This window comes from Varanus komodoensis, unplaced genomic scaffold, assembly GCF_004798865.1.
Source record: "Varanus komodoensis strain SLA01 unplaced genomic scaffold, ASM479886v1 scaffold2, whole genome shotgun sequence".
Taxonomy (NCBI): Eukaryota; Metazoa; Chordata; class Lepidosauria; order Squamata; family Varanidae; genus Varanus; species Varanus komodoensis.
The window spans coordinates 30,828,180-30,853,711 of NW_025335568.1; the positions used below are offsets into that span (position 1 = coordinate 30,828,180).

The following is a 25,532-nucleotide window of genomic DNA, read 5'->3' on the forward strand; positions in this document are numbered from 1 at the left end:
GCAGTTTGTGCATTTCTGTGGATGCGAACATGGGAAGCCTTACTTGGGTAATGTCTTGGGAATACCTGCTGTCAAAATGTAACAGGCACTGACCATGGACATTGATCCAAAGAGAATCTCAGTACTTTTTAAAAATCACTTTACTTTATCTTGATAGCTGTCAAAAAGTAAGCTGGCAATTCAAAGCAAAGATATGATTGAGCTTTACTCATGAGAAGGAGATTTATCCCCACTTGGTACAGGGCTCCTTGGGGATTTTTTTGTTCCTTTGATAGGCCCCAATGCTCCCAACTTTTTCACCCATTCCCGAGACTCTAAGTTCTTGAGAACATAGAAAATTACATCCCACCCTCCTTTACTGGAGCATGGGGGCTTGACAACCAGGTGTCAAAACTCCAGTTCTTTTCAAAAAGTGGGTTTTGCAGGGCTTCACAGGCCTTCACAGGAACATAGTCAGAAATGAAAAAGACTCATGATAGCAGTGGGAGTGGGGGCAGCAACTCAGTGACAGTTTCCCTACCATGTTGCTTAAGCTTCTGTGGTGTAGGTGGCGCTGGTGGTGACCAGGATAAGCTCAGGAAGAGCATAGAAGGTTTTGCCATTCTTTCTGAGATCCTTATAAGCTGGTGGATTTTATCTGTGGCAGGATCAGGCGGCTTGGTTTAGATGACTTGATAGCCCAGCATGAGTAAGATTTCCCCTAGAACTACCCGTGGATCCTCAGGGTGGTCTATTTAAAGCAACAACAACATACAAATCATTGTGGATAACAGGACTGGGTTTGGATGGCACAATGACTGACTATGGCTTGCTGCCCACTGTGGGTTGTGTCATGTGAATCAGGTCAGTGGGACTGACCATGAATAACATTTTGGGTATAGGAGTCTCAGTTAGATCATAGAAGAATGACTTCCATTTTTTGGTCTGAGGTTTCTTGTATAGTTTCTCATTCTATATTTTTCTCTTTCTATCCTTTTCAGGTGACTTGTGGGGGTGGGAAGAGGATTCTACCTCTTTTTCCACCTTTTCTATCTTTTCAGTCTTCTACCTCACTACACCTCTAAGACAGAATAGAAAAGAAAGCACAGACGAACAAAGGGATGGAGTAAGTGTGGAAGGAAGATTTCAAAGAAACAATGGAGAGTACCCTACACTGCCATCATGTAGAGCATATTGCTACTGCAACAGAATTGAGTGGTTCCTGAAACACTGAAAATGAACCATGATACTTGTTTTTGGATAGGCAGGTCAGCATATCTCAAAGAAGCTTATTTGAGAGACCATTTGTTCTGTTGCACTACTTGCCTCTCCTGTGGAGTGGAGTTGCAGTAGTAATATAGGATACTGCCCAGGATTACATTTGGGGAAGAAATCAGTATTAAAGAAGTATCTGCTCTTTTGATGATGTGTACCGTGCCCCTGTTCCTGTTGACTGGTAGCATGCGTCATGCTCTTAAGTGGCACCAAATTCTGTGGTCATGCACTTTTGCAGTTTGATAATCCTCTCTCTGAATTAATTGGCAGATCCCCATTGACATTAATGGTAGTGAATTCTGAGTTTTTAAACTGTTCATTCCAAGGTAGGGGCTTTTTCAGTAATGGGTGTTCCAGGGCCAGGTATTTTAGCACTAAACTGAACTTTGGTTGGACATAATTCTAAATTGGCATGTTAAAAGCATGAAGTAATTTCACGATGCCCATGCTAATGAAAGTATTTATGAAGTGACACATTAAATTGAAGACAGAGGGAAGTGCAGCAAATTTGTTGAGACCTGATGGAATAATGTAAATTATTTGTTCCCAGGAAACGACTGCCATTGGAATGGAGAGTGGTGTAAATAATTACATTTAGGTTAATATGAAGGAACAAAGGTATTTAAATCAGGCATTTATTTTGTCAAATTATAGTGATATTTTCTATTCGATGACCAAACAGCCTGGAAATACAACATCATTATTGCAAAATTACTCCATAAGTGGCTGGGTCCCTAGTGATGTGTTTGATACCTAGTTCAAAATGTGTATGTTGCTGGTGTTACAGATTTTTATTTATTTATTTATTTATAAAATTTGTATGCCGTCCATTACTTGCATCTCTGTACGGCTTACAACATAAATCAGAATAAAATAGATAAATTGATCACAGGATATTGGTTCACATCACTGCCTTTTGAATGTTCTGCCAGAGCTGGTAATACTGAAGCTGTCCATATTCAATATCCCATGCTGTGACCCTTTGCTTATGGGGGGCAGTTCATGGCAGTGATGTTCTTGCCAGAAGAGGGTGTGGGTGATCTTTCTGTGGGAGGCATCAACCATTTTTCTTGTTACAGGAAGGAGCTATTAAGTGAGGTTCAATTCTGTACAGTCTCCTAACCTCCTAACTTGGAGGACCAGTTAGATAGGTTCACCCTGAAGCCTGTTGAAGCCTAATGATTTTTGATGCTATGGTACACACCCTTTCATAACACAGAGATGAGCAGGCAGTTGAATCAGTCACTCCTATACACTGTCAACTAGAATACAACAGGGGTTTTTGTTTTTTGTTTTGCTTGTTTTGTTTTGAAAGAGATGTATGCAGCCATGAAATCTGCATATGTCCCTGTCAAACAAACAAAGCAGTTACGTTTGTCAAATGCTAAGAGGCAAAGAGATGTAGGAGAAAGGCAAGTCAGGGGAATTAGCTAAAAAGTAACCTCCCAACTAAAAAGTGTGTTCAAACTTGACTTTCTGAAACCACCATTGGTTTCAGAACCAATAAGTTATATTTTATTATTATTTACTATTTAATTTATTTTGTACTGTTTTCACTCTTGCAAGGAAGTAGGGGTCCCTTACATGTTCCTCTCTATTTTATCCCTACAATAGTGCTGTGCAGTAGCTTAGGCTAGAAGTCAATGACTGCAGAGTCACCTGCAGAGCTTCATGGTCAACCGCAGGCTAGAACTTGGTTCTCCTGCATTCCAGTCCAACTTTAACTACTGGGCCGCACTGATCCTATTAAAAGGGAGGGAGGAGCTCACAGGCTGCCCACATCAAATATAAAACCAGACTTTGGATTCAGTGATTCTTGGAACAATCTTCTATAGAGTTCAGGCTTTTGCTGACATCACAGGATCTAAAAGCCTTTCTGCTTGGTCTTCAACTTTCTCCTGAGGCATATTGGATGTGTGGAGATGGCCTTAATATTTCATTCATAGCACCAGTTCTCCTTCTTCACGCGAGGTAGTCTGAGGGTATCTCTCAGGTCTTCAGACATAGTTGGGTTGAATTCTTCACATGACTTGAGTTTTCAGGGGAACTATTCAAATGCTATCCAATCTTAAAACTACCCTCTTGGCTTTTCCCTTGATTTTATACCACTGTAAGGCTGCTTACAGGGCTACAAGAGGAATATTTCATGGGTGAATTCATGCATGTATTAGTGTTCACAACATGCTTATAGAGGCCTAGTACAAAAACATGTAGATAATCATATTAACTAATGTATTTTGATTAGTATTCTGCCTTTTTATTGAAGAAGATACTCAAAGTGTCTATGTAAGTAAAGAATGTTATGTACATAATTAAAAACTGATTGAAACAATAAGACACATTACATTAGTTAAAAACAACAAAAAGTATAAAGCAGAATAAAAAAAAAAACACAATAGCAATCCATATTAGGTCATTTTGCTAATGTTTGGAGAAACCCATCTTGGCAACCCAACCTTTTTTCTTGGTAATGGATGTGATATGTAATCCCTGTTCTAAAAATAGAATATTATGCCCTATCACATTTGACAAGTGAAAACAGGTTGGTATTCTTGTTGAGTTAATTAAACAAATAACACCATATGCGGTGGTTAGCAATTGAGTTGCTTTCAAGGGAAGCTTGCACAATGCTCCAAACCTGAGTATTTCAGCAACCTTCAAGACAAACTTTTTTCTACAATTCAGCATAATATTTAGATGCTGAACACACACCTCAGCCTAGGATTCAGGGAGAAATGTATTTAAAAACAGCACAATCCCATGGAATGTTCTGAAAGGAGAAAAAGTTGGGACCATTTTTCAGGACTCCTGGTTCTCATTGCTTGAGGCTATGGCCCCATGCCCAGCACAAGGATTCCTTTCTCAAGTTCTGACAGTATTGGTGAGGTCTTGGAAGAGGGAGATGATGTTTCTTAATTGGTGCTGGGGTTGGAGAACATGCGAAATAGCGGAAGTCTTGCATTTTCTGCAGTTGCGTTATCATCATTGCCCAGCAGCTATTGCATCATGTTGTAGTGGCGGGGGAAGTAGGAAGCATGGCCACTCTCTGAGCTCAGCTGAAAGATTAGCAGTCCTTTATCTTCCAGCTGGTCGCGATAAGAAGTCCAACAACATCTGGCTTCATTAAAGCTTGTCATTATAAGAGCTGTATAGCATAGTTTTCACCATGTCTAAATGCTTATTTAGATATGTGGCCTGCTTATATTACTTTCTGTATTTGAAATAAATACATATATACTTTTTTTGGTTTTATTTAATGAGTCCTGTTGCAAACAGTTCCTGTGAATACAGGAAGTAGAGAAATCCATCCTTTCTGGAACAGTGGGAAAGGAAGCCCCATAATTACCACTGATCACTCTGTGGCACTGTTGTTTTACCATTACATAGGGGCAGGAGCAATTGCTCCTTGCGCCTTCTTCCATGCATGGGCATGCATCAATCACTCTGATGGTGTGGTGCTTTTCTCTGTGCAAGAGCAATCCCTCTGGGCCTGCTGCATGTACAGAGAAAAGAGTTGGGATGTTAAAGTTGGGTGACTTTCCTTCAAGAATATGGCTAAGAGGAGGGAAAGCTTTCATTGTTATTATCATGGTCAAAATTACCATGTTGACTTGCCCAGAGCTGCAGTTGAATTGTTCTCAACCTATATATATTTTCCAAATGGCAGTTTGTCCATCTACAGCATATAAAACAGTGAAGCTTTTGGCTGATTATCTTGCTTCAGACTGCTGGTGTGCACTTTTTGTATACATGGTATAGGCCAGTCATCACTGCAACCCAATACCCATTTATTTATTGCAAAGTGCCAACACTACAATAAAACCTGAAAACTGAGGTTTTAGTTTAGAAAAAACAACTCACAGCCAGTCCAAGCAAATATATATATACGCATACACACACACTTGGCAGTGCACTGACCAGCCACGCAAAAGCTCAGATGAGTCACGGCTAATGAGTGTGGCATGTGTCATCATTACCTGGTGCTGGTACTCCTTTCCGAGCATGTGCATGGCCCCTATCTGTGCTGTTATCCGATGCTCGGCTGCTGGGGAGATGCTGGGGCGACTTGGCTCACATGCCGACAGAGAGGGCTCTGTGTGCCCACTGTGGTATGCGTGCCATAGGTTCGCTACCACTGGCCTAACCCTACCCTGGTGCACACTCCTAACCCTAATGTAGGGCAAAAATTTCATTGAAAATAATGCGATGTTGAAAAAGTCTTTCTTGAGTAGTTTTTTCTCCACAGCTCATCATTTCTGCCCATTCTAAACACATTCCATCCATCAAAATCATGCCAGGACACCTCGTTTTTCAAACCCTAACCCAGTGATGGTGAATCTTTTAGAGACTGAGTGCCCAAACTGCAACCAAAAACCCACTTACTGATTGCAAAGTGCCAACACTGCGATCAAACCTGAAAACATCAAGTCCAAGCAAATATATATATATATCCTTGGCAGCGCACTGACTGGCCATGTGAAAGCTTGGACAAGTCGCAGCTAATGAGTCACGGCACATGACATCATCGTCTGGCACCACTACTCCTTTCCAAGCATGCACATGGCCCCTATGTCTGCTGTTCTTCGTCATGGCCTCTGTACATCACACATAACGGGGTGCTGCGCCTGCGCAGTGCCTTTGGCCGGAAGATTGCAAGCTAATGGTTTTTGGCGGGAAAACTCTGTTCCCCCTCCCCCATAGCCTATAAAGAGCGGAGCGTCCGCCATTTTGTTCAGTCTTTGCGACTGCTGTTCACTGTGCCTCATGCCGCTGTCGTGCTTGCTCTGACCGTTGCTCGTCTAGCTTGTTCTTCTTCTCAATTGTTCTCCCAGTTGTTATAGCCCCGGTATTTCTTATAGTTCTTGTAGTTTTCTCTATCGTTCTACCTTCCTTTCGATCTTCTATCAAAACAAACAAACAAACAAAAAAACCAAAAATATATACTTACCCTGTGTACTATCTCCCTTTTTTCTCTTTCTTGCGACTTTCCAAGTGGAGTGTGGGTCAAAAATGTCTCTGACTGACCCGCATGACCTATGCTCTCACTGCCTGGCCTTTTCTAAGCAGGTCAGGAAGAACCGTGGGAATCGCCTCCAGAGGCTCTTGTGGGATCGGGCTCTCATGCAGTCCAACCTGCTTGTTGCTGCTCTGAAGCCTGGCTCCGCTTCAGTGGCTCCACCCTAATGCCCTTCGGACGAAGGCGCATCTGCTACGATGGTTCCACCTGCTTCTTTCACGAAAAAGCACGAGAAGTGCAAGCATGCTCAGTCTGACAAATTGGCAGGCCATAAGGCCAGGAAGGAGAAGGCTCCTAAACCTTCAAAAAAATTGAAGGATCCGGAGTGTCCTCAACACCGGGACTTGGATTTGACGGTCCCATCGGTACCGGTGGCACTTACCGTACCCACTCCACCCAACCTGGTGCATCAGACGGCTATGAGGGTTACCCCTCAAGGGTCCCCTCGCCATGTGGCTGACCTTCCTGCTGGGCCGCTTCCAACTCTACAAAGAGGCTCAATTTCTGATGGGGAAATTCAGGACTCCCCCCCTAAGGCTAGGTCGCCCACACCTATGCCCACAGCCACTCTGGAGGTGGATGTAGAGATGTCCCCGCCTAGCAGCCAAAGGAGTCGCTCCATGGAGCAGCGCTCGGAGGGATGGCATTGCTCATACTATCAGACCTGGGGCGATCCGCTCTCCGTCGGGTACTATCCTGCTCCTAGGGGTCAGTCTTCGCCACCATCCTGCAACCGACCGCAGTCCTCGGGCCCAAGGCGTGCATCCCCGATACCTCCTCGGGATGGAAGTAGCTGCTCCTTCTTCTCGGCGGAGTCCTCATCATCGGCATCCCCATATTATGGTGCTGACTCCAGCGATTTGGAGGTTGAGTCAACCTCCCCTGACGTCGCTGTGATCTCCCAGGGCCCTGCATCACCAGATGAATCGCATGTCTCCTTCGCGGAGCTGATGTCCCGGCTTGTCCACTCCCTCGACATCGATGACGTCCAGCATCCGGGACCTACTACGGACAAGTTCTACGACGTCCACGGGGAACAGTCCACATCGATCGTCCTGCCACTGACCACCACCTTACGGCAGGCGATGATGCAGCCCTGGGACTTGCCCTCTCACCCTCAACCCACGTCTTGGAGGTACAAATCCATGTACCGGGTTCGGGAGAAGGATGTCCCTTTCCTCCTCCGTCACCCCAAGCCGAACTCGGTCGTGGTGGAGTCCTCCCAGGGCAGAGAGGCGAGAGGTCACACTGCACCGAGGGATAAGGAGGGATGAAAGATCGACTCCCTGGCCAGGCAAGTCTACACTGCCTCAGGCCTGGGGCTGCGTATCTCTAAGTACGAGGCGCCGTTGGCGAGGTATCAATACTTCATAATGCAACGCCTCCACAACGTCGCCTTGACGCTCCCAGACCACCAGGGTGACCTGGCCAAGGTCCTCATCAAGCCAGGCATCATGTGGACACAGACTTGAGGGCCTTGGTGCCGTTTCACTCCGGAGACACGCCTGGCTAAGAAAGTGTTACTTCCCGGAGGAGACTAAACGTCGGATAGAGGAAATGCCCTTTGACAGGTCCGGGCTTTTCCACTCGTGCACCGACCGCAAGTTAAAGAAACTACATGAATCCCGCATGATGGCACGCAGGATGGAGCTACAGACCCAGACCAGGCGTAAGTGGTCATGGACTCGTCCATCTTATAGGCAGTCCTACCAGCCTAGACAGCAGCCCCAGCACCGACAGCAGCAGCAACAGCAGCGCCACCGTCCACAGCCCCAGCAACGCTATCAGCAGGGCCGCCGCCATTTCAACGATAGGAGACAGCGTTGACGGGACTGGCGAGCCATTCCTCTGATACCTTCCATACCCACCCCCTTCTCATCTGGGGATCGGCTGCAAAGCCGACTCCCCATTTGGGAGTCCATCACATCTGATTGGTGGGTATTGTCCATCATTCAGCACAGCTATCGGATAGAATTCGACATCGTTCCTCCTTCAAGTCCAATCCGGTTTACATCATGCTCGCTGGTACTACTTGGTGAAATACAACAACTTCTTCATAAAGGAGCGATTCGTCAAGTAACCCCACCTGACACACTCCACAGATTCTGTTCCAGATATTTTAGGGTCCCGAAGCAGGATGGTGGTCTATGTCCGATTTTGGACTGAATCGATTTATCATGACAAAAAAGTTTCGAATGACCACCCTTCAAAATATTTTGCCGCTGCTAAGGAAAGAGGATTGGTTCGCCTCATTGGACTTGAAGGACGCCTATTTCCACATTTCGATCCACCCGAGTTATAGGCGTTTCCTTTGTTTTGCTGTTGTACCCCATTTCTACGAATTTACAGTTTTACCTTTTGGACTGGCCACTGCTCCGAGAGTGTTCACCAAATGTATGATCCCTGTCTGCGCTTTCCTACGCCTCCAAGGCATACAAATTTACCTGTATCTTGATGATTGGCTGCTAGTGTCCCAATCTAGGGAAGGACTCCTCGCATCCGTCCGTACAACCTGTGCCTTGTTGGATGATCTGGGCCTACGCATTAATACCGAGAAATCTTCTCTTCTTCCGACGCAGACACTTACCTTCATTGGAGCCTGCCTGGATTCGACGTTGGGGAAAGCCTTCCTTCCTCAGGACAGACAACAGATTCTTGCTTGCCACATCCATCAAATGCGACGAGACGGGACGGTCCTGGCAAAGTCCATCCAGCGGATCCTGGGACATATGGCTTCCTCGGTTGCTGTGGTGCCACACGCCAGACTTCGACTCTGTCCGTTACAACTCTTCTTCAACAAGATGTTCCACCCACAGAGAGACACACCGTCGAAATTGATTCGAATCCCATCCTCGGTGCTCCATTCTCTGCTCTGGTGGTCGGTACCAGCCAATCTGACTGTTGGGATTCCCTTCAGGCCATGATGTCCTTCGATAACCCTCAGTACCGATGCATCTCTTCTGGGATAGGGAGCGATATGCTCCAGCCTATACACCCAAGGCACGTGGAGTCATCGAGAATCCACGAATCATATCAACTTCCTGGAGCTGCTGGCAGTATTCAAGGCCCTACGCTCTTTTGAGGATGTTCTCCCACATTGGGTCATTCAGATAACTTCAGACAACATAGCCACCGTCTTCTATCTGAACAAACAAGGTGGAACAAAGTCCCTGACTTTGGCCAGATTTCAATGAAAATTTGGGACTGGTGCATTCCGAGAGACATTACGCTGATGGCAGTCCATCTGGCTGGTATGGACAATGTGCAAGCAGACCTCCTCAGCAGGCACATGTTCATCTTTCACGAATGGGAACTAGATCCTCGGACACGCGACCATCTCTTTCATTGCTGGGGGTTCCCCGACGTGGACATATTTGCCACCCTACAGAACAAGGTGTGCTATGCTTACTGTTTGAGAGTGGGAATTGGATCCCTAGGGGATGCATTCAAGATCCCCTGGAACAACCTGATCTTTTACGCCTTCCCTCCAATCCTTCTTATGATGAGAGTGATAGCGAAGATAGTATACGATCGGGCCTCGGGGATACTAATTGCCCCTTGGTGGCCATGCCAAGCTTGGTTTGTGACACTGCTCAACATCTCTTGCGGGGAATGCCTCCATCTGCCACTGCTTCCGTACCTCATAACCCAACAGGGCGGTCCACTTCGCTATCCAGATTTACTGTCATTGAACTTAACAGTGTGGCGAATCCGATAGCTAACATTGCACCACCGGTATCGACAACAACTTCAAGTAAATCGAATCCTGCCGTCGAATCCAGTGGGTTCGGCGTTTCCTCTTCATTTCTTCCTTTCGTACCATCAGATTCAAGGATTGATCCGTCAAATCTGACAGCCTTTCATCCTGATATCCAACACATCCTTGATTCTGCTTTGAAGCCGTCCACACAGAAGTCCTACGCAGCTAAATGGAGACGATTTTCTACCTCTCCTGAGTCTCGTTCATTCTCTCCATTTACATCATCGATACATCAGATCCTTCAATTCCTATTAGAACTGCACCATTCTGGATTGAAATCGTCTTCAGTTAAAGAGTATATGGCAGCAATAGCCTACCATCATGGCTTGGTTGACGGATCAACCATCTTCTCTCAACCTACTGTTAAGAGGTTTCTTAAAGGACTTCATAAACTTAATCCATCGATCAGGCCAGTAATACCTACATGGAGTCTCTCTGTTGTTCTGCAAGCGCTTATGAGAGCTCCTTTCGAACCATTGGCAGCAGTCGATTTACGTCTCGTTTCATGGAAGACAGCATTTCTTGTTGTGGTCACTTCAGCCCGACGGGCCAGTGAGCTCTGCGCTCTCCGCATAGACCCTCCTTACCTGAATTTTCACAGAGAAAAGGTCGTTTTGCGCCTCGATCCATCTTTTCTTCCTAAGGTGGCTACATATTTTCATATGGGACAGGATATTATCTTGCCTGCCTTTTTTCTGTCGCCGTCAACTCCGTTAGAAAGATCGTTGCACTCACTTGACGTTCGGCGCTGCTTAGCCTTCTACAGATCGAGGACTGAATCTATTCAACTCTCAAATAGACTATTCGTTAAATATTCCACCAGAGATCAAGGCGATCCAGTCACTCTGCAGAGACTTTCCAAGTGGATAGTCCATACTATCACTTTATCCTATCCACTGGCTAAGATTGAATTACCTACAGCCCCTCGAAGCCATTCAACTAGGGCTGTTGCAGCCTCATCTGCCTTTCGCTTGATGATGTATGCCGAGCTGCTACTTGGGCGAACCCTTGCACTTTCGCCAGACATTATCGTCTAGATGTTCGGACTCGGCAAGATTGCTCCTTTGGCAGAGCCGTTCTTTCATCTATTCTTCATTGAGGACACCTCCCCTCCTCCTTTATGGTAAGCTTGTTAATCTACCCATATGTGTGATGCACAGAGGCCACGACGAAGAAAAGCAGGTTGCTTACCTGTAACTGATGTTCTTCGAGTGGCCATCTGTGCAGTCATACAACCCACCCACCGGCCCCCTCAGTGTCGGTGAGTGAACATATTTGTTGGTACCGAAAGTTTTCCCTTTTTTCATGGTACCAATCTTTTTTCCTATCTCATACTGGCAAATTTTTTCCACATGGGGGCATACGTTTGGTCGTCAAAGACTGAACAAAATGGTGGACACTCCGCTCTTTATAGGCTATGGGGGAGGGGGAGCGGAGCTTTCCCGCCAAAAACCGTTAGCTTGCAATCTTCCGGCCAAAGGCACTGCGCAGGCACAGCATCCCATATGTGTGACTGCACAGATGGCCACTCGAAGAACATCAGTTACAGGTAAGCAACCTGCCTTTACCTGATCCTTAGCTGCTGGGGTGACTTGGCTTGCGTGCCCACAGAGAGGGCTCTGCATGCTTGATAAGGCACGAGTGCCATAGGTTCGCCACCACTGCTATAGGCAATACAGACAGTCCCTGGATTATGAATGAGTTCTACCCCTGAGAAGATAGAAATTTGTCTCTAAGTCAAATTTGTATGTGAGTCAGATCATGTACAGTCAACCCTCCACATTCATGGAGTTAGGGGTGCAGGACACCTGAAAAACCACAAATATCTCTAGTCTCCTCCTGCACAAACTCACTGGTGCCTCCTTTTTGCAGCAAGGAAATGCCAGAGAGATCTTCTCTTGATAGGCAGGGCAGGAAGTCATGTTTCTAAGGCCTCCCTCTCTACCCTTTTACTTCCTTTCTCTCTATGGTTATGATGATTTTCTGCAGTATTGTTTAAAAAATCAATAGGCTTTATGGGAGTTTGTTCATAAGTACTAGTTGTTCATAATGTGGATGTTTGTAACTCTGGGATTGCCTGTATATGTAGGCTGGGAAAATATGTGCTATATCTATCACAATAGTACAAAAGGATGTGTTTGGTGTTGTATGGAAATATTTCTTGGTCAGAAATGGTGACTTCAAATAAGAAACTCTTCTCTTTTGAACTTGAGGTGTCAAATTAGTTTTCTCAGGCATGTACGAGTAAATAGTCATTTTCTTAGTTGCCTGTGGCAAATAGGAATCTCTTCCAGAGAAGTTTTTATGGATTGCAAGAGGTTGGATTTTATTCCCTTTTGGGTGCTCAGTGTGCCACAAACAACTAATAAACCTGTGTGTTGGCAGGTGATCTAATAGATTTTTTCTGGGTAAGTGTATTTTATGGATTAGTTTCATCAGTTATATGAATATGTTTCATTTGTTGCCTGAATGATAAGATAAAGAGTGAATAGAATCGTTGTCAAACACTGAATCAGAAGAAGCTGATTGATCAGCAGATCTACCAGGAGTGATATTGGTAATTTTATTTATTTATTTCCTTTTTATACCACCCAATAGTCAAAAGGCTCTCTGGGCGGTTAACTAACAAAGAAGAGAAACACCACATAAGATAAAACAATAGAATAGTAAAAACAATAAAACCACAATATCAAGACAGCCACAGCAACCATAACCGAGTTGGCACATAGGTATAAAAGTGATATGTAATAAATTATAATTATTCTTAAACATGAAGCATTGTAGCCAGTGCTGTACTTCCATTCACAGAAGGTGTTCAGATCTAATGGAGGCTTCCATGAATTGAATGACAGTGAGCGGGTGATCTTTGTGAATTCCCACTTTGTTCTGCTGCCCCCTCCATACCCCTAAAACGGTCCCAACTTGGCGCCCTACAGAAGTTTTATACTTCATATCCTAGCAATCCTGCCAGCCAATGGTCAGGGAAACTGGGAATTGTAGTCCAAAATATCAGAAAGTTAGGGGAGGCCATTATATAAGATATACGTTGCAGTTGTGTCTGCTGTAAGGAGAACTCCAATGATAATTTCTGGTATTTTCATACCATATATTCTATTTTGGATCTCTGTCTTTTGGTTTGGAACTGTTTGTTTTGCAGGCAGTTTTCTGCCCAGCGTTTGCCCTCTGGCTGTGTTTCATTGTTGCTTGCACAGCATGGGACTGGTGGGTGGATTGTCTGTGATTCCATGATCTTGGCAGACATAGAAGGAAGTCTGAAATAAGGTTTATGATGATGGGTTGGCAACTCAGTCAGTTCTAACCACTTCCATTTTTTGCTCCAGCCGCATGGTTTCCAACAAATGGTGTTGTTTTGGCAACAGAGTCCACTCTTGCAAAAAGAGAGCCCAGAAAGGAACGCGGTGGAGGGAAATACCAACAGCAAGCAGGAGCAGCAGCTAGGCAAGCCTCTGTGTTGGAAGCCCTGTTGCCCTGTCTGATTTAGCAGTGTAGATGCATTGTATTTACAGTAGGGGAAAGTGTGTGTAGCCTCCAAGAGTGCAAAGGCTTTGAAGTGTCAGTGAAATGATAGCAGCCTGGAGTGCTCCTGGGACACAGCTAGATGATCTGCAGCTGGTTTTACAACAGTGTTGTGCATTATGCACTCTGCAGCTAATCTTCTGCCACGCAGCGCAGCATATTGGTTGCTGGGTGTGCTCTCTGGGACACTGGATATGTTTTGGCAGCTTATGTGGACTTGTTCATTTTAAAAATGTTAAAACTCTATCTTTCCTCACTCGTTCCCCACTCCACCTGTCCTTGGGGGAAATGTGCATACAGCACTATATACGGAATATTTAAAGCAGATAATTAATGTACAGAGTGATCCCATCCAACAATAGATAAGTGCGCTGAATTTGGAAATAGCATTTCTATCCAAGCATGTTGCCATTTCTGACAAGCTTCTGCTATTTTGATTTCCTCATCATTACTTTTCTTTTAATATGCTAACTGTTGAATTTTCTGATTCATTTGCATAAATTAAGTGCCATTGAGCTGATATGGCTCAGATAATAGTGTTGACAATATCTGTAGAAGGGCTTTTACATTTTTCCCCTGAATGCAGTGCTCTTTATCAGCATTAAAGCCATGCTTGCCTCAATCCTTTTTATATTGTGTAGCATTAAGCTGCCTCTAAGAAAGTATTGTGCCCAGAAGATATTGAGAAGAAGGATTCAACTTGTTCTCTTTGCCATTAAAAATGGAGAATATTTTTCTGTTGGCTCAAGTTATCTGCCCCTTTTCTGCTAAGGATGAGATCTGACATATAAATGTTTTTATCACAGAAGGGTGTGGGGAGGATTGCATTTCAGTGTCTGATACCATCAGACCATGAATGAGTTTTTATGTGTAATAGAATGAGTATCTACTGTATACAAGTGGAGAAGTGTATATTCATTGATCAGAATGCATTTGGAAAGCTGTGGTGCACAAAACTTAGAAATGCGATTAAGTGAGGGTTTTATCAGAGTTCCATGGCTAATGTTAGTTTTATATATTTTAATGTATTGTATAGTGTTGAGAGAACTTAGGTTATTGGAAGTTTAGAAATATAGTAAATAAGTATAAATAAAAAACTCATACAATCCCAAGGATGTATTTTTGGGATGCACTTTTGGTAACATTCTAGTAGCACTTCTTGCTTGTGAGTCAAGAATTTTTCTTTAATCCTGGACAGATTATTTTCTGAGGAAAGCCTTCTAAGAAAAAGTGAAAACCTGACTGAAGTAGCTTGGGAATCATGTGTCTTGAGAATCAGCTTGATGGTATTGCTTGCTAAGGCTGAGCTGTAATCCAGTCATATTTTAGTCTAGCTGCTCACCTGGTTTTTCACCTGGATATTTCTTATTCAACATGAGCAGACAGGGAAACTTTATCCAATATTATTCTTTGGATAACAGAACATGGACATGTGTATTTCGTGGGCTAATAATGTGCAGGTGAGCTGGGGGCTAGTAGCTTTTAAGAGTTTACTTGCAAGACTACAGCCTTGCTTTGTTTCTGTCAGATGCTGCTCAATAAAACTTCCTGTAGTCTTAACATTATTACAGTTATATGAAACTCGGTAATCATGTGCTCGTCAGATATGTAAATATAATTATTTAAATATATGTCACAAAACACACGAGCAATTAATCAAGGATTCCGGCAAGGTTTTACGGATCCAGATGGAGGATATTTTCCAAATTGAAAGAGGAAAGTGTCAAGAAACTGGCAGAAGATGAAAGGAAAACTAAGTCTCAGTGCTGAAGCAGATGACTTCCTTAGAAGCGTGGTGTCAAATTGAACATCAGCAGGTCTCCTTCAAATTCCTGAAGTCCGCAAACAATGGTGAAAGGATCAGTTTACTGCAGATCAGATTGATTCTCTTCTCTTGCCTTGACAAGTCACTTAAGGAGAACTCCTCTGAAGATAATTGGGGGCCTGTGAATCCCTTAAATGTTAACTGTAGCAACTTGGGCTATAATCCAACATCAGCTTTGTGGGAAGGGGGAATATACAATTAGCCTGTTGTCTTAGAAAATTAATTGAAATGGCTCTAGCTAACCAGTGCTGAAGAAAATATGGTTGGAAACATGGTCACAGAAGCAAGCCAAGAGCCAGTGTGCAGAAGCCAATGTGTATAGGTAGCAGCCACATGACCCCCTTAATGTACTTTGCTGGGCCTGCAACTGGGCACTGGGGAATTGGCACATGCTGTATTCCCATTAGAGCCATTTTGTTTCCATAGAGCTAAGGGTTCTGTCAAGCCTTATATGTGAATCATCTTCCGGGACTCTGTTAACTTTCCTGTTTAAATGACATGAAATATAGCATGAATGTCTATATAATTTGCATATTACATTGGGACTCAGTTTTTATTAGGACTTTAAGAAATACTTTAATCTGAAGTTACCTTCCCTAATTTCTTTGGAAGCATTGAGATAGAAATGGAAGTAAAAGAAATGATATAGAACTCTGTGGAGCCAAAATTTAGCTTTTTAAATCTCATTGAGCTCAAAGGGAGAGATTTAAAAATATGTGTCAGTTTCCCATGAACACTAACAGGGCTTACTTTTAGTTGCATTGTGCTCATATTTATAACTTGCCATGTACACTGACAAAGTTAGGGAGCTGACTCCTGGTTTCAACTGAGCTTGTGAAGTTTAGGAGGAAAAAGGACTTGGTATTATGTTAACCTTCTATTAGCCAAAATGGTTTAAAAAATATCATGAAATGTTTCATTTTCTGTTTCATTTCAATTGACTCCAAGCTTCAAGCCAATTAAAATTACTGGGTTTATTTTATGAACTGCTGTGTTATCTTTTATGATGAAATGTGGTTTCTGAATAATTACAATAAATAGTAAGTGAAGTAAATACTATTTTTAACATGAGCATAAAGTGATAAAGTTGGCAGTCGTAAGATTTGGGTTTTTTTGATTCTTAAAAAGATTTACATGATTTATGCTCTTTGTAGTCTCTGTGCATCACACGTATGGGCCCTGCACCTGTGCAAACCCTGTTGTTGGGAAGATTTAATAGCTAAAAGCGTTTTGCTGGGAACCCTTCCCTCATCCCAGTGCCCAGCATCAGTATTGTGTGCTTATCATTACTTTTAAAAGCAATTATATCATACCCTATCATGTATGAAATCTTATGAAAGTGGCACAATATAGTTGTCTTGTGCTGGTGCTAGGCGGTTTTCTAAGAATAATAGCTTCGGGAAACAGTTTGATTTGATAGCTTTAGACTGCTAAGTGGACAGCTCTTCCATGCATCTTTTTCTCACTGCTTTCTGACTTGAAATCTTTATGTTTTTCCTCGTGGTCTTTGTGCATCACACATTGATGGGAAGGTTCCCATATGCCCTTCTGATGCAGAACTCTTAACAGTTTGTCAGCTAGATGCTCTTGTGATTTTCATAATCAGGGCATGGCAAAGCTAATTATATTGTGCCACTTTCCTAGCATGCAGAAACCATCAGAATGGGTTTATTTTTTGGTCTCATTGACTGCTGGACAAAACATCTGTCTCTACGTGTGAGTTATCCTGACTATCTTAATAATATGCATATGTTTGTGGACAAACATAATGTTGAACTACATGATCATGGCTATAGTTGGCAGCAGTTTCCATGATTTTGGCAGCACTTTTTCCAGCTGGCACAATTGCGGATATTGTTGCTGGTTCAATCTATGTTCCTCATTTGCACATGTTTTTCTCCATGGAAATGTGCTCAGAGGTGGTCAGGGTTCTGCTTGCAGAAGAAAGCTTATTTCTGTGAATTATTCCTGAAACATCAGTATAGGACAAACTGGTGAACATATATAGCCATTGCTTTGAATTTACTAGAGCATGCAGAAGTTGGCAATGTCTGTAGATTATTCTGACAGGCCTATGAACATTCAGGAACTGATTTGTGAACAATATGATTGATGAAATTAAGGTTGTGTGGTAAAAAACCAAGAAGGGTTCCAAGGAAGGTGTGATATTCGTCTTACCCAAAATGAGGCCTTAAAAAACCAGTAATAAAATTATTACTCTGTTCAATAGGAAGAGTAAGAAACAGTATAGACAAGGACTTAAAATTTTACTGGAAGGCTTTTTAAAATCATGAAGTATTTAGATCATTGAGTAACACAAATCTGATTATGTAATGGCTCTCTTCCCTCCCACCATCTTTTCTGGAAATACTTTGGATCTTTGCCCTTCCCCACAACAGCTGTAATATTCTGGTACAGACATCTTTCCTCCTCCAACAGTGGCATGAGATATACTTGGAACAAAGTGTGGGTAGAATATGTTTCTCCTGAGAGAAAAAGGTTAGGTAAGAACAGGAGAGAATGTCTACATCAGGGTCTTCTGAAGAAGGAGGGGCTTTAATTTCTTCCTTTCTTTCCTCTCATTTCTCTATCATTGCTCTTTCTCTTCCCCCCACCGCCGCCGGGCACACCTCAGGAGAAATGAAAGAACCATACTGGATTTGACCAAGAGCCTATATAGTCCATTCTATTTCCACAGTGGCTGATCAGATGCCTACATGTAGACTTGAGCTCAATAGCACTCTTCCACTCATGTTTCCCAGCAATGGGTGTTGAAAGGCAAGCTGATCCCAGTTGTTTCCAGTCTGGCATGTGCTTTGAGTCCTTCCTTCCATGTGAGCCAAGCCAACCAAAGCCAGTTTTGTCCCAGGGTTTGGATGAATTGGTAAGATCTTTTTGGTAGGTAAGGCAATATAAAAGTCTTCCATTCAGTGCTGATGAGCAGAATACTGATACACTGTTTTTCACAATCACAACTTGAAAATATCTCAAAGTAATGTTCATTGATAAATTACCAATGGTATCTCAGTCCTGACTGATTTCACAGTAAGATCTTGTTATCTGTTTTGTGTGCCACACTGAATCATTTTCATCCATGGCTGACTGTCATCTATATATAAGGTTACAGTACTGACCTGACAGTTTAATGTAGATTCTACATCTGCTATGTGCTTGTTATCCGGTCAATATCACAGCCAATATCTATTTTTTTTACTTATTTATTAATACATTTCCAAACTGCCTTTCTACCAGGACATCCTAGCTGATTTTCAATTTATAAATACTGAAACAAGCACATGGATGTTACCAGCCTTGCTACCAGATCTTTCACTAGTCTGCTCGGGAGTTGATGGTGTGAGCTTTCTGGTCTGGGCTTCTCCTTTTCTGTATTTAAGTTACATTATATTTTAATTCTTTTTGTAAATCTGTGTTTAAGTTTTAAATTAATTTTTAAATGTACATCTAAAAAGAGAAATCATTGTTCCCGAGCTCTTAACCAAAGTCAGGTGTTTCCTTGGTTTTAGCTGCTGATTTCTTGGCTATTTCCCTAACTTGGCTTTTCCTGTCATGCAGACTCTGGAGGCTAAGATTGCTGGCATTTTACACTCCAGATGCCCTCCCTTCACTGTTCTCTGGCTTCCATAGCTACTTCAGCCATTCTTAGAGATTATAGTATTGGAAAACCTGAGTTTTGGGATTTCCCTCCTCCCCTATGGACATCTCTGTCCCTATCTTATTTGTCAGCAAACATCTGGATTTAGAGCTTTCTATCAAGCGCTGAATCATCTAACCTCATCAAGAGGAAGTAATTCATCTAGTTATCAGTTGCTGGCAAGTTGCGAAGAGGATGTGGATTTCCTTTACAAGTTTGGTTCCAAAACATTACAATTACACTCCTGCAAAATTTCAAGGTCTAATATATCACCCTGCACTCCATTAATGCTATTGATTTTTCTTTGGAGGGAATTATCTACAGTTGAATTTCTATTTCATCTACAGTTGAATTCCTATTTCAGCTCTAAATATCCTTCCTATATTTTCTAATATGCAGCCCACAGTATTTTTCAGCATCCAGGAGAATAAGATGTGTTGAACATATATGAGTAGCTAGGCTCTGTGTAGTGATAAAAATCTGTTTGGGTGGTGTATATTTGAATGCAAAATATAGATTTGTATGTTAAAAATAATCATGCTTTCTTCCAAAAATGTTGGGCATACCAAAGCCCAGTCAAGTAGTCTATTATGACATGTGACAAAGAAGAAAGAAGAATAAAAGGATTGTAACAAAGTTGCAGTTTCTGACTTATTACAGTTTTTAATGAGACTGTATTGTACGGTAGTATAACTAGCTGTTGAATAGTCCTTGTTCCTTTTTATTTATTTATTATTTATTTATTATTTATTTAAAAATTTCTATGCCGCCCCATTCGTTGAAGCCTCAGGGCGGCTTACAACATCAATTAAAATATAAAACACTAAAAATATAAAACACATTAACATTATAAAATAAGTCGCCCTGGCCGAAGAATTAAGCAAATAATATTAGCAATTAAAATGACGTTTGAATAAAAAGGTCTTTGCCTGGTGCCGAAAAACAAATAACGACGGTGCCAGGCGGACCTCTCTGGGGAGCGCATTCCATAGATTGGGCACCACCGCTGAGAAAGCCCTCCTCCAAGTACCTACCCTCCTAATTTCCTTCACGGAGGGTTCCCGGAGAAGGGCCTCTCCCACAGATCTCAGGGGGCGGGTGGGCATATATGGACGTAAGCGCTCCTTCAGGTAGCCAGGACTGTAGGACTGGATTGAGAAAAAGTTGAAGAAAAGTTACCAACAACTTAAAACATTTCCCAGTTGCTATCACATTGTAGTTGCTCCACTAAAAGCTACCAACATGGCAGCCACTGGTTGTATAATCCTTAGAGTGGTAGAAAAACGATGTGGAAGGGGTTTATAATTAAGCCAGCAATTCCACCCCCCCCCCCCCGCATTTCTGTTATGCGATAGACTGTTTGCCTTAGGGAAAGAATCCCACTGAAGTTGGATTCTTTTGTGGATGGAAGGAAGCAAAACCCTTTGAAACCAATCTTAGTTCTACGTTTCTTTTTCTCTTCTAGGCTTGTCAACCTGGTCCCAGCATTCTAGGTCTCAGCACCGGAGGAGTTCATGCTCTAAGCATGAGGATCGAAAACCATCAGAGGTATTATTTTGTCAAATGCCCTTGCATTTTGCTGAAAAACAGATGTTCCTCCATTTCCTAATACTTCTTTTTCTTTCCTTTTCTGCTCCGTCTCAGCTGGCACCCAGCAACCTTTCTTCTGGCCAGGAGATCAGGGAGCTCAGCTGCTGCCACAGTCCCTGCCAGCATCAAGTTAGTTATTTAGCCATGAATATTGGGTTAGTTTGGCACCAACCCAACCTAGTTTTTTTAGTCCTTTTTTCCTTTCTTTCTTTTGCTTTTTAAAAGTATATTGGGGAATTTGTCTTTGATTTGTGCAAAACAGTGAAAATGCATTTTTAGGAGTGCTTTCTGTAGTTTTCTAGCCATTACGTGGCACTAATGAATAGTAGCCCTTGTTCAGCAAAGTGGTCAAACCAGAAATCTTTGTCTCTTTCATTGCTTTACATGCACTGCTTTTAGAAACTTAGATCAAAGAAGGAAATACAAATCAGGTTTAACATTTCATGATGGATCACCAAGTGCAACCTGATGCATGTCTTAACAATTGGCAGAGGTTCCATGGGCTACATATAAGACTAGAAGAAAAGGAATTTGTTGTTGGAAGTTGAACTTCTTGGAACCCGTTTGGTTCATTAGAACTAGATGCCTAGCATGGCTTGGGTCTTAGCCCATTCAGACCACTTAACTCAATCTTCTTTTTTCAAATTTATTATCCTGTTGCCATTTTAGGCCTTTGTCCAAGTTAATGTGTATTATATATTCAGTAAATTTATAATCTGCTTTTCAGATATATATTCACACAAAGCAGTTTACAAAGAACAAAGGGTCAGAAACAAACACTTTGCGAAAAAGAAAAAAAAAGATCAAAATTGAGAAAAAGAAGCCATGTTTGAGATTGTTTTGAATGGAACGTATATGTTATCTACTCACTCAGAAAGTCCAGTTTGTAAATTTATTTATCACATTTTAAAACTTGCCAATAGTCCAAGGGCTCTCATGCAAATTAAGTTTGTAAAACTTCCTTAAAGGTCTTTTATGAGGACATAGGGCTCAAAGCTGCAAGAAGAGGTCTGCAATTGAGGGACCATCACTGATAAAGCCATGTTGCTTTTATTTGCCAGTCTAGCTGTTGTAACAGCAGGCACATGACCTGTGCCTTTGATTATGGCTTAAATATACATATAGGATTGTATAAGTAAAATTTTCCTTTACATAATCTTTAGGAATATGTGTAAGTCCTGTCTCATTTGTTCCAGTGGTGGAAGCAGTCTGCATGTATAAAGGAATGCATGCCCAGGTCTGCTTCTGCCATAAACAGGGATGAGAAAGCAGTTGTTTATGAAAATAAATCACTAGATTGGGTTGCTGTATATTTCTTATTCAAAATGGCTTTCTTTCTGCTTCTTCTACTATCTCAATTCTTGAATTTATTATCCTGAATTTATACTGAATGCTTTGCAGTTTCCATTGTGTTAACTTCAAAATGTCAACCTCAAAACACTCTCCGTATTTGTTAATTTAAAACATTTTTTACCTTGATCTTCAGCTGAAAAAGCTCCCAGAGCAGCTTATGCAAGATTAATAACAAATAAGACAGTCCTTGCCCTCAGGCTTACAATCTAAGAGATACTATGCAACAGGAAAAAAGGGGGAAGAAAACAAGAAAACTCAGACATTAGTTCATAAAGTTAGATATGAATAGCTGTGTGCCAGTGAGTGTTTCAGAGATCAGTAATTCTGCAGTGTTGGCTTCCAGACCTGGCGGTGGCATCTGCTGAATAGCAGGGATGGCAATATGAGGCAGCGATTCTTGGAAATTATATCCTTGATATTCCATTAAATCCTTCCTTGTCTTGTAGCCAAAACAACTTGCCACACATATTCAGGCTCTAAAATGCTGAGACCCTATTTTTCCACAGACAGCTTCAGGATGATGATGATGATATTAATAATAATAGCAGCAACCGCAAAAACAACAAAGTCTGAAGTCTTGTGTCTTATTAAAAGCAACTTTGTTCTGTAACTTTTGACATTTGCATTGTTTCTAAGTTCTTATCAGTGCAATACTTTGCCATTAAATACAGTGTTTGTTTACTTTTTTCTTTTCTTAAGCATTTTAAATAGTCATCCTGGGTAGTCATAATAGTATTCTAAGTCTGTAAAGAAAGGATATTAATCATTTAGAAATCTCTCTTTTCCTTTCTGGAATTGTGGGTCACAAGGGTGATGCAAACTTTTCCAGGGCGACCTAAACAATTAGTTAAAGCAAGAAAGTCTTTTCCCCAACCTTTTTCATATAATATACAATGTACATCCTCCTTAAGCAAGGGGGCAGAATGAAGATTTGCTAGTCACTGCTGTGTGAGTGTCTCATGGGTTCCTTCATTCATCATCTGGGTCTGACTGGTGGTAGTGGGAGTTGGTGGGCCTCTCTTCCTGTAATACCTTAAATGATGAAAATATCCCTGTGTTTAATCTGCCCTCATCCTATGGTTAATCTATCCAGCAAAATCACCTTCTCCTTTATATTTTGGGGTGGAAAAGGGTGGGGCTCTTAAATTTTCGTAAAACGTATACTTGGAGCATTTGTACAGTTTGCAAAAATACATAGATGTTAGGGTGCTAACAAAAAGTGGAAGAACTCCTGACATACAGTGTAACAAGATCGATTGGAAAATGGGGCAGATGCATGAAACACATGTGCATTGCCACCAGCAGAGTTTGGAAAACATATGCAACAGCTCCCAAAGCGTTTATTCTGGATCAGTCTCAGTGAAGCACTGGGATTAATCCATGATAAGGAGGATTGCGGCCAGACATACTGAAACTCTCTTCCCCCTCTTTCTTCACCACCTCCCCCAACCAGCCTGTTCACTGAACAATCTGTTTCCAGCCTTATAAATGTGCATAGAGAAGCTGGCTGTGTGCCTTGCTGACTGCACTGGCCATAAACCGATGAGTCTTCAGAAGGACTGTTTTAGAGGTGGTGCCTGACTTGTGGTGATCTTTGCTGGCACTGTATGGACTGATTCAATTACTCTGTGGCAAAATTATCTATCCTCTTCTCTTTCTCCCTTTCTCCCACACACACCCTGCTTTTAAAAATGGGTAAATACCTTTTTGTTGCAAAGAAATTCAGCAGTTATTGTTAAAATAGAATCTTGAAGATGGAGTGCTAAGCATGAATTATTCTTGCTGCTTTGTCATATTTTCTTGGCAGGAGTGCGTTGGGGGCAGGCATGCATGGTCTTGTTCTGTTTAATGCCTGACACTTCGTGGCTTCTATTTTGCTGATGAGCACTGACAAACCACATTGAATTAAGCACATGCAATAGGCTTTTCCGCACAGATGTGTGCTCTAACTCATGACACATGCTGAGTTAGGGATCCCATCCCTGCTTGCTTGTGGCTGATGACTTCCTACAACTTCCAAAATGTTTTACTAGTTTCAGAAATTCTTCATGTTCAAAGCAGAGTTTGAACTGTGGCTGCAAAGCAATTGTAAATCTGGATGGCAGATGGCGTGAGAGTGGTAAGCAATGTAGAGCTGCAGAACTTGGCTACAAACTTTCCTGGCTGATATTTTGGTTTAAATTATAAAAGCTTTTATGTAGCAAGTCCTCTGGTGGCCACTTTGATATATACCCTAATCCTGTGCTGATGATCAGATGGATGTATATGGATGTTCATCCGGCATGCATTGTGACCTCTTCCTATCCTATAACATTCTAAGCAACGTTTTCACTGTGGCTCAGGTTCTGCAGGGTTGGAAGAATGCTGTTTTCACAATTAGGCACAGTGCTGGTACAGAGTCTGCAGATTCCCTTGATGGAATAAGTATTGGCTCGTGCCCCACAAGGATGCTTTCAAACAGTGTATCCCCCATAAAAAGGTAAAGGCACTTCCAGGATCTGTCCTTAGTTCAATGTAGAGCTCCCAAATTCAAAAGTTACTGTGTCCATGCAAAGTATTTCTTGCAACTAGCTCTTAGCTGGGATCCAGCATTGGGCAGGCTGGCTCTCAAGAAGGCAATGTGATCCCTTAAGTCAGACACTGTTGTATCAGTGTGTACATTTATCAGCATGCTTTCCAGACATATTATTTACCTGTGTTGCTCTTTGCATTGCCTGCTGCTTGTGACTTACATCCTCCCCCTTGCAATGTCAAGCTGTGTTCGAAATCTTTTGGGAAATTCTAACAGGGGTCACCAGTTCAGAATTGCTAAAATAATGGATTATTGGTTTGTGGCAGAGTGGATAAAAATCAATGAATTCTTAAAAAAAATTAAAAATCAGATTTTAAAAATTCAAAATGATTTTTTAATAAAATGCTTTTTGGGGAAAATCTGTCTAAATGATAGTTTTCTATTTAAGATACTTTATAGACCAAAGGTTATTCATCTTGAAATAAGAATTAGGTTTTAATTATCCAGCATGAGGCTGTCTATTCATGCAGTTTTTCTATCTAGAATATATTATCACAGATGCTTGGTTTTACAGTTCTCAAAACTGTGAATTTGTGTCTTCAGAGATCACATGCCTCTTCTTCACACCAAAAATTTTATAAAATAAACATACGGAGTCAAGAAAAAGACCTTAAACCCATTGGTTCTTTGCAAATCTTTGTAAAGGGAATCAATCCCTTACCTCTTGAGGGCTAAGTTTTTTTTTTAAAAAATCAATGAATAGAAGAAGATTGTTGGAAGTAGAATACATCTGCACAAGAAGCTAAGTGTGAGGGGAGAGGGACAAGTAGTAAAAATGAAAGTGAACCCTTTTGAACAGAATACTCCACAGTTCTTTGGTCCTTTTTGTGTACAGCCTGAGATTTGTCATATTATTATTTCCCTGGAGGAGAAAACCTATAATGGCAGCAGACCAGTTTGGGAATATTTTAATGAAGTTCTTCTACCTATGGGTAAGGCAGACATGTGTACAAATTATGTAGAAAACTATGA

At 42.0% G+C, this 25,532-nt stretch overlaps 1 protein-coding gene across 3 annotated transcripts in view; it reads left to right on the plus strand.

The window, feature by feature from the left end:
- The window catches only part of JADE1 (jade family PHD finger 1), a 78,341-nt gene that overhangs the window by 17,860 nt on the left and 34,949 nt on the right, over positions 1 to 25,532 (plus strand). Inside the window, exons 3-4 of one of the 3 annotated variants that reach the window (XM_044429702.1) lie at positions 20,511 to 20,593; positions 20,690 to 20,764. The exons of 1 other annotated variant lie outside the window; for it this stretch is intronic. In XM_044429702.1, the coding sequence (XP_044285637.1) occupies positions 20,511 to 20,593; positions 20,690 to 20,764 (158 nt within the window). The remainder of the gene's footprint in view (positions 1 to 20,510; positions 20,594 to 20,689; positions 20,765 to 25,532) is intronic. One more of the 3 variants, XM_044429703.1, reaches the window with a different exon arrangement.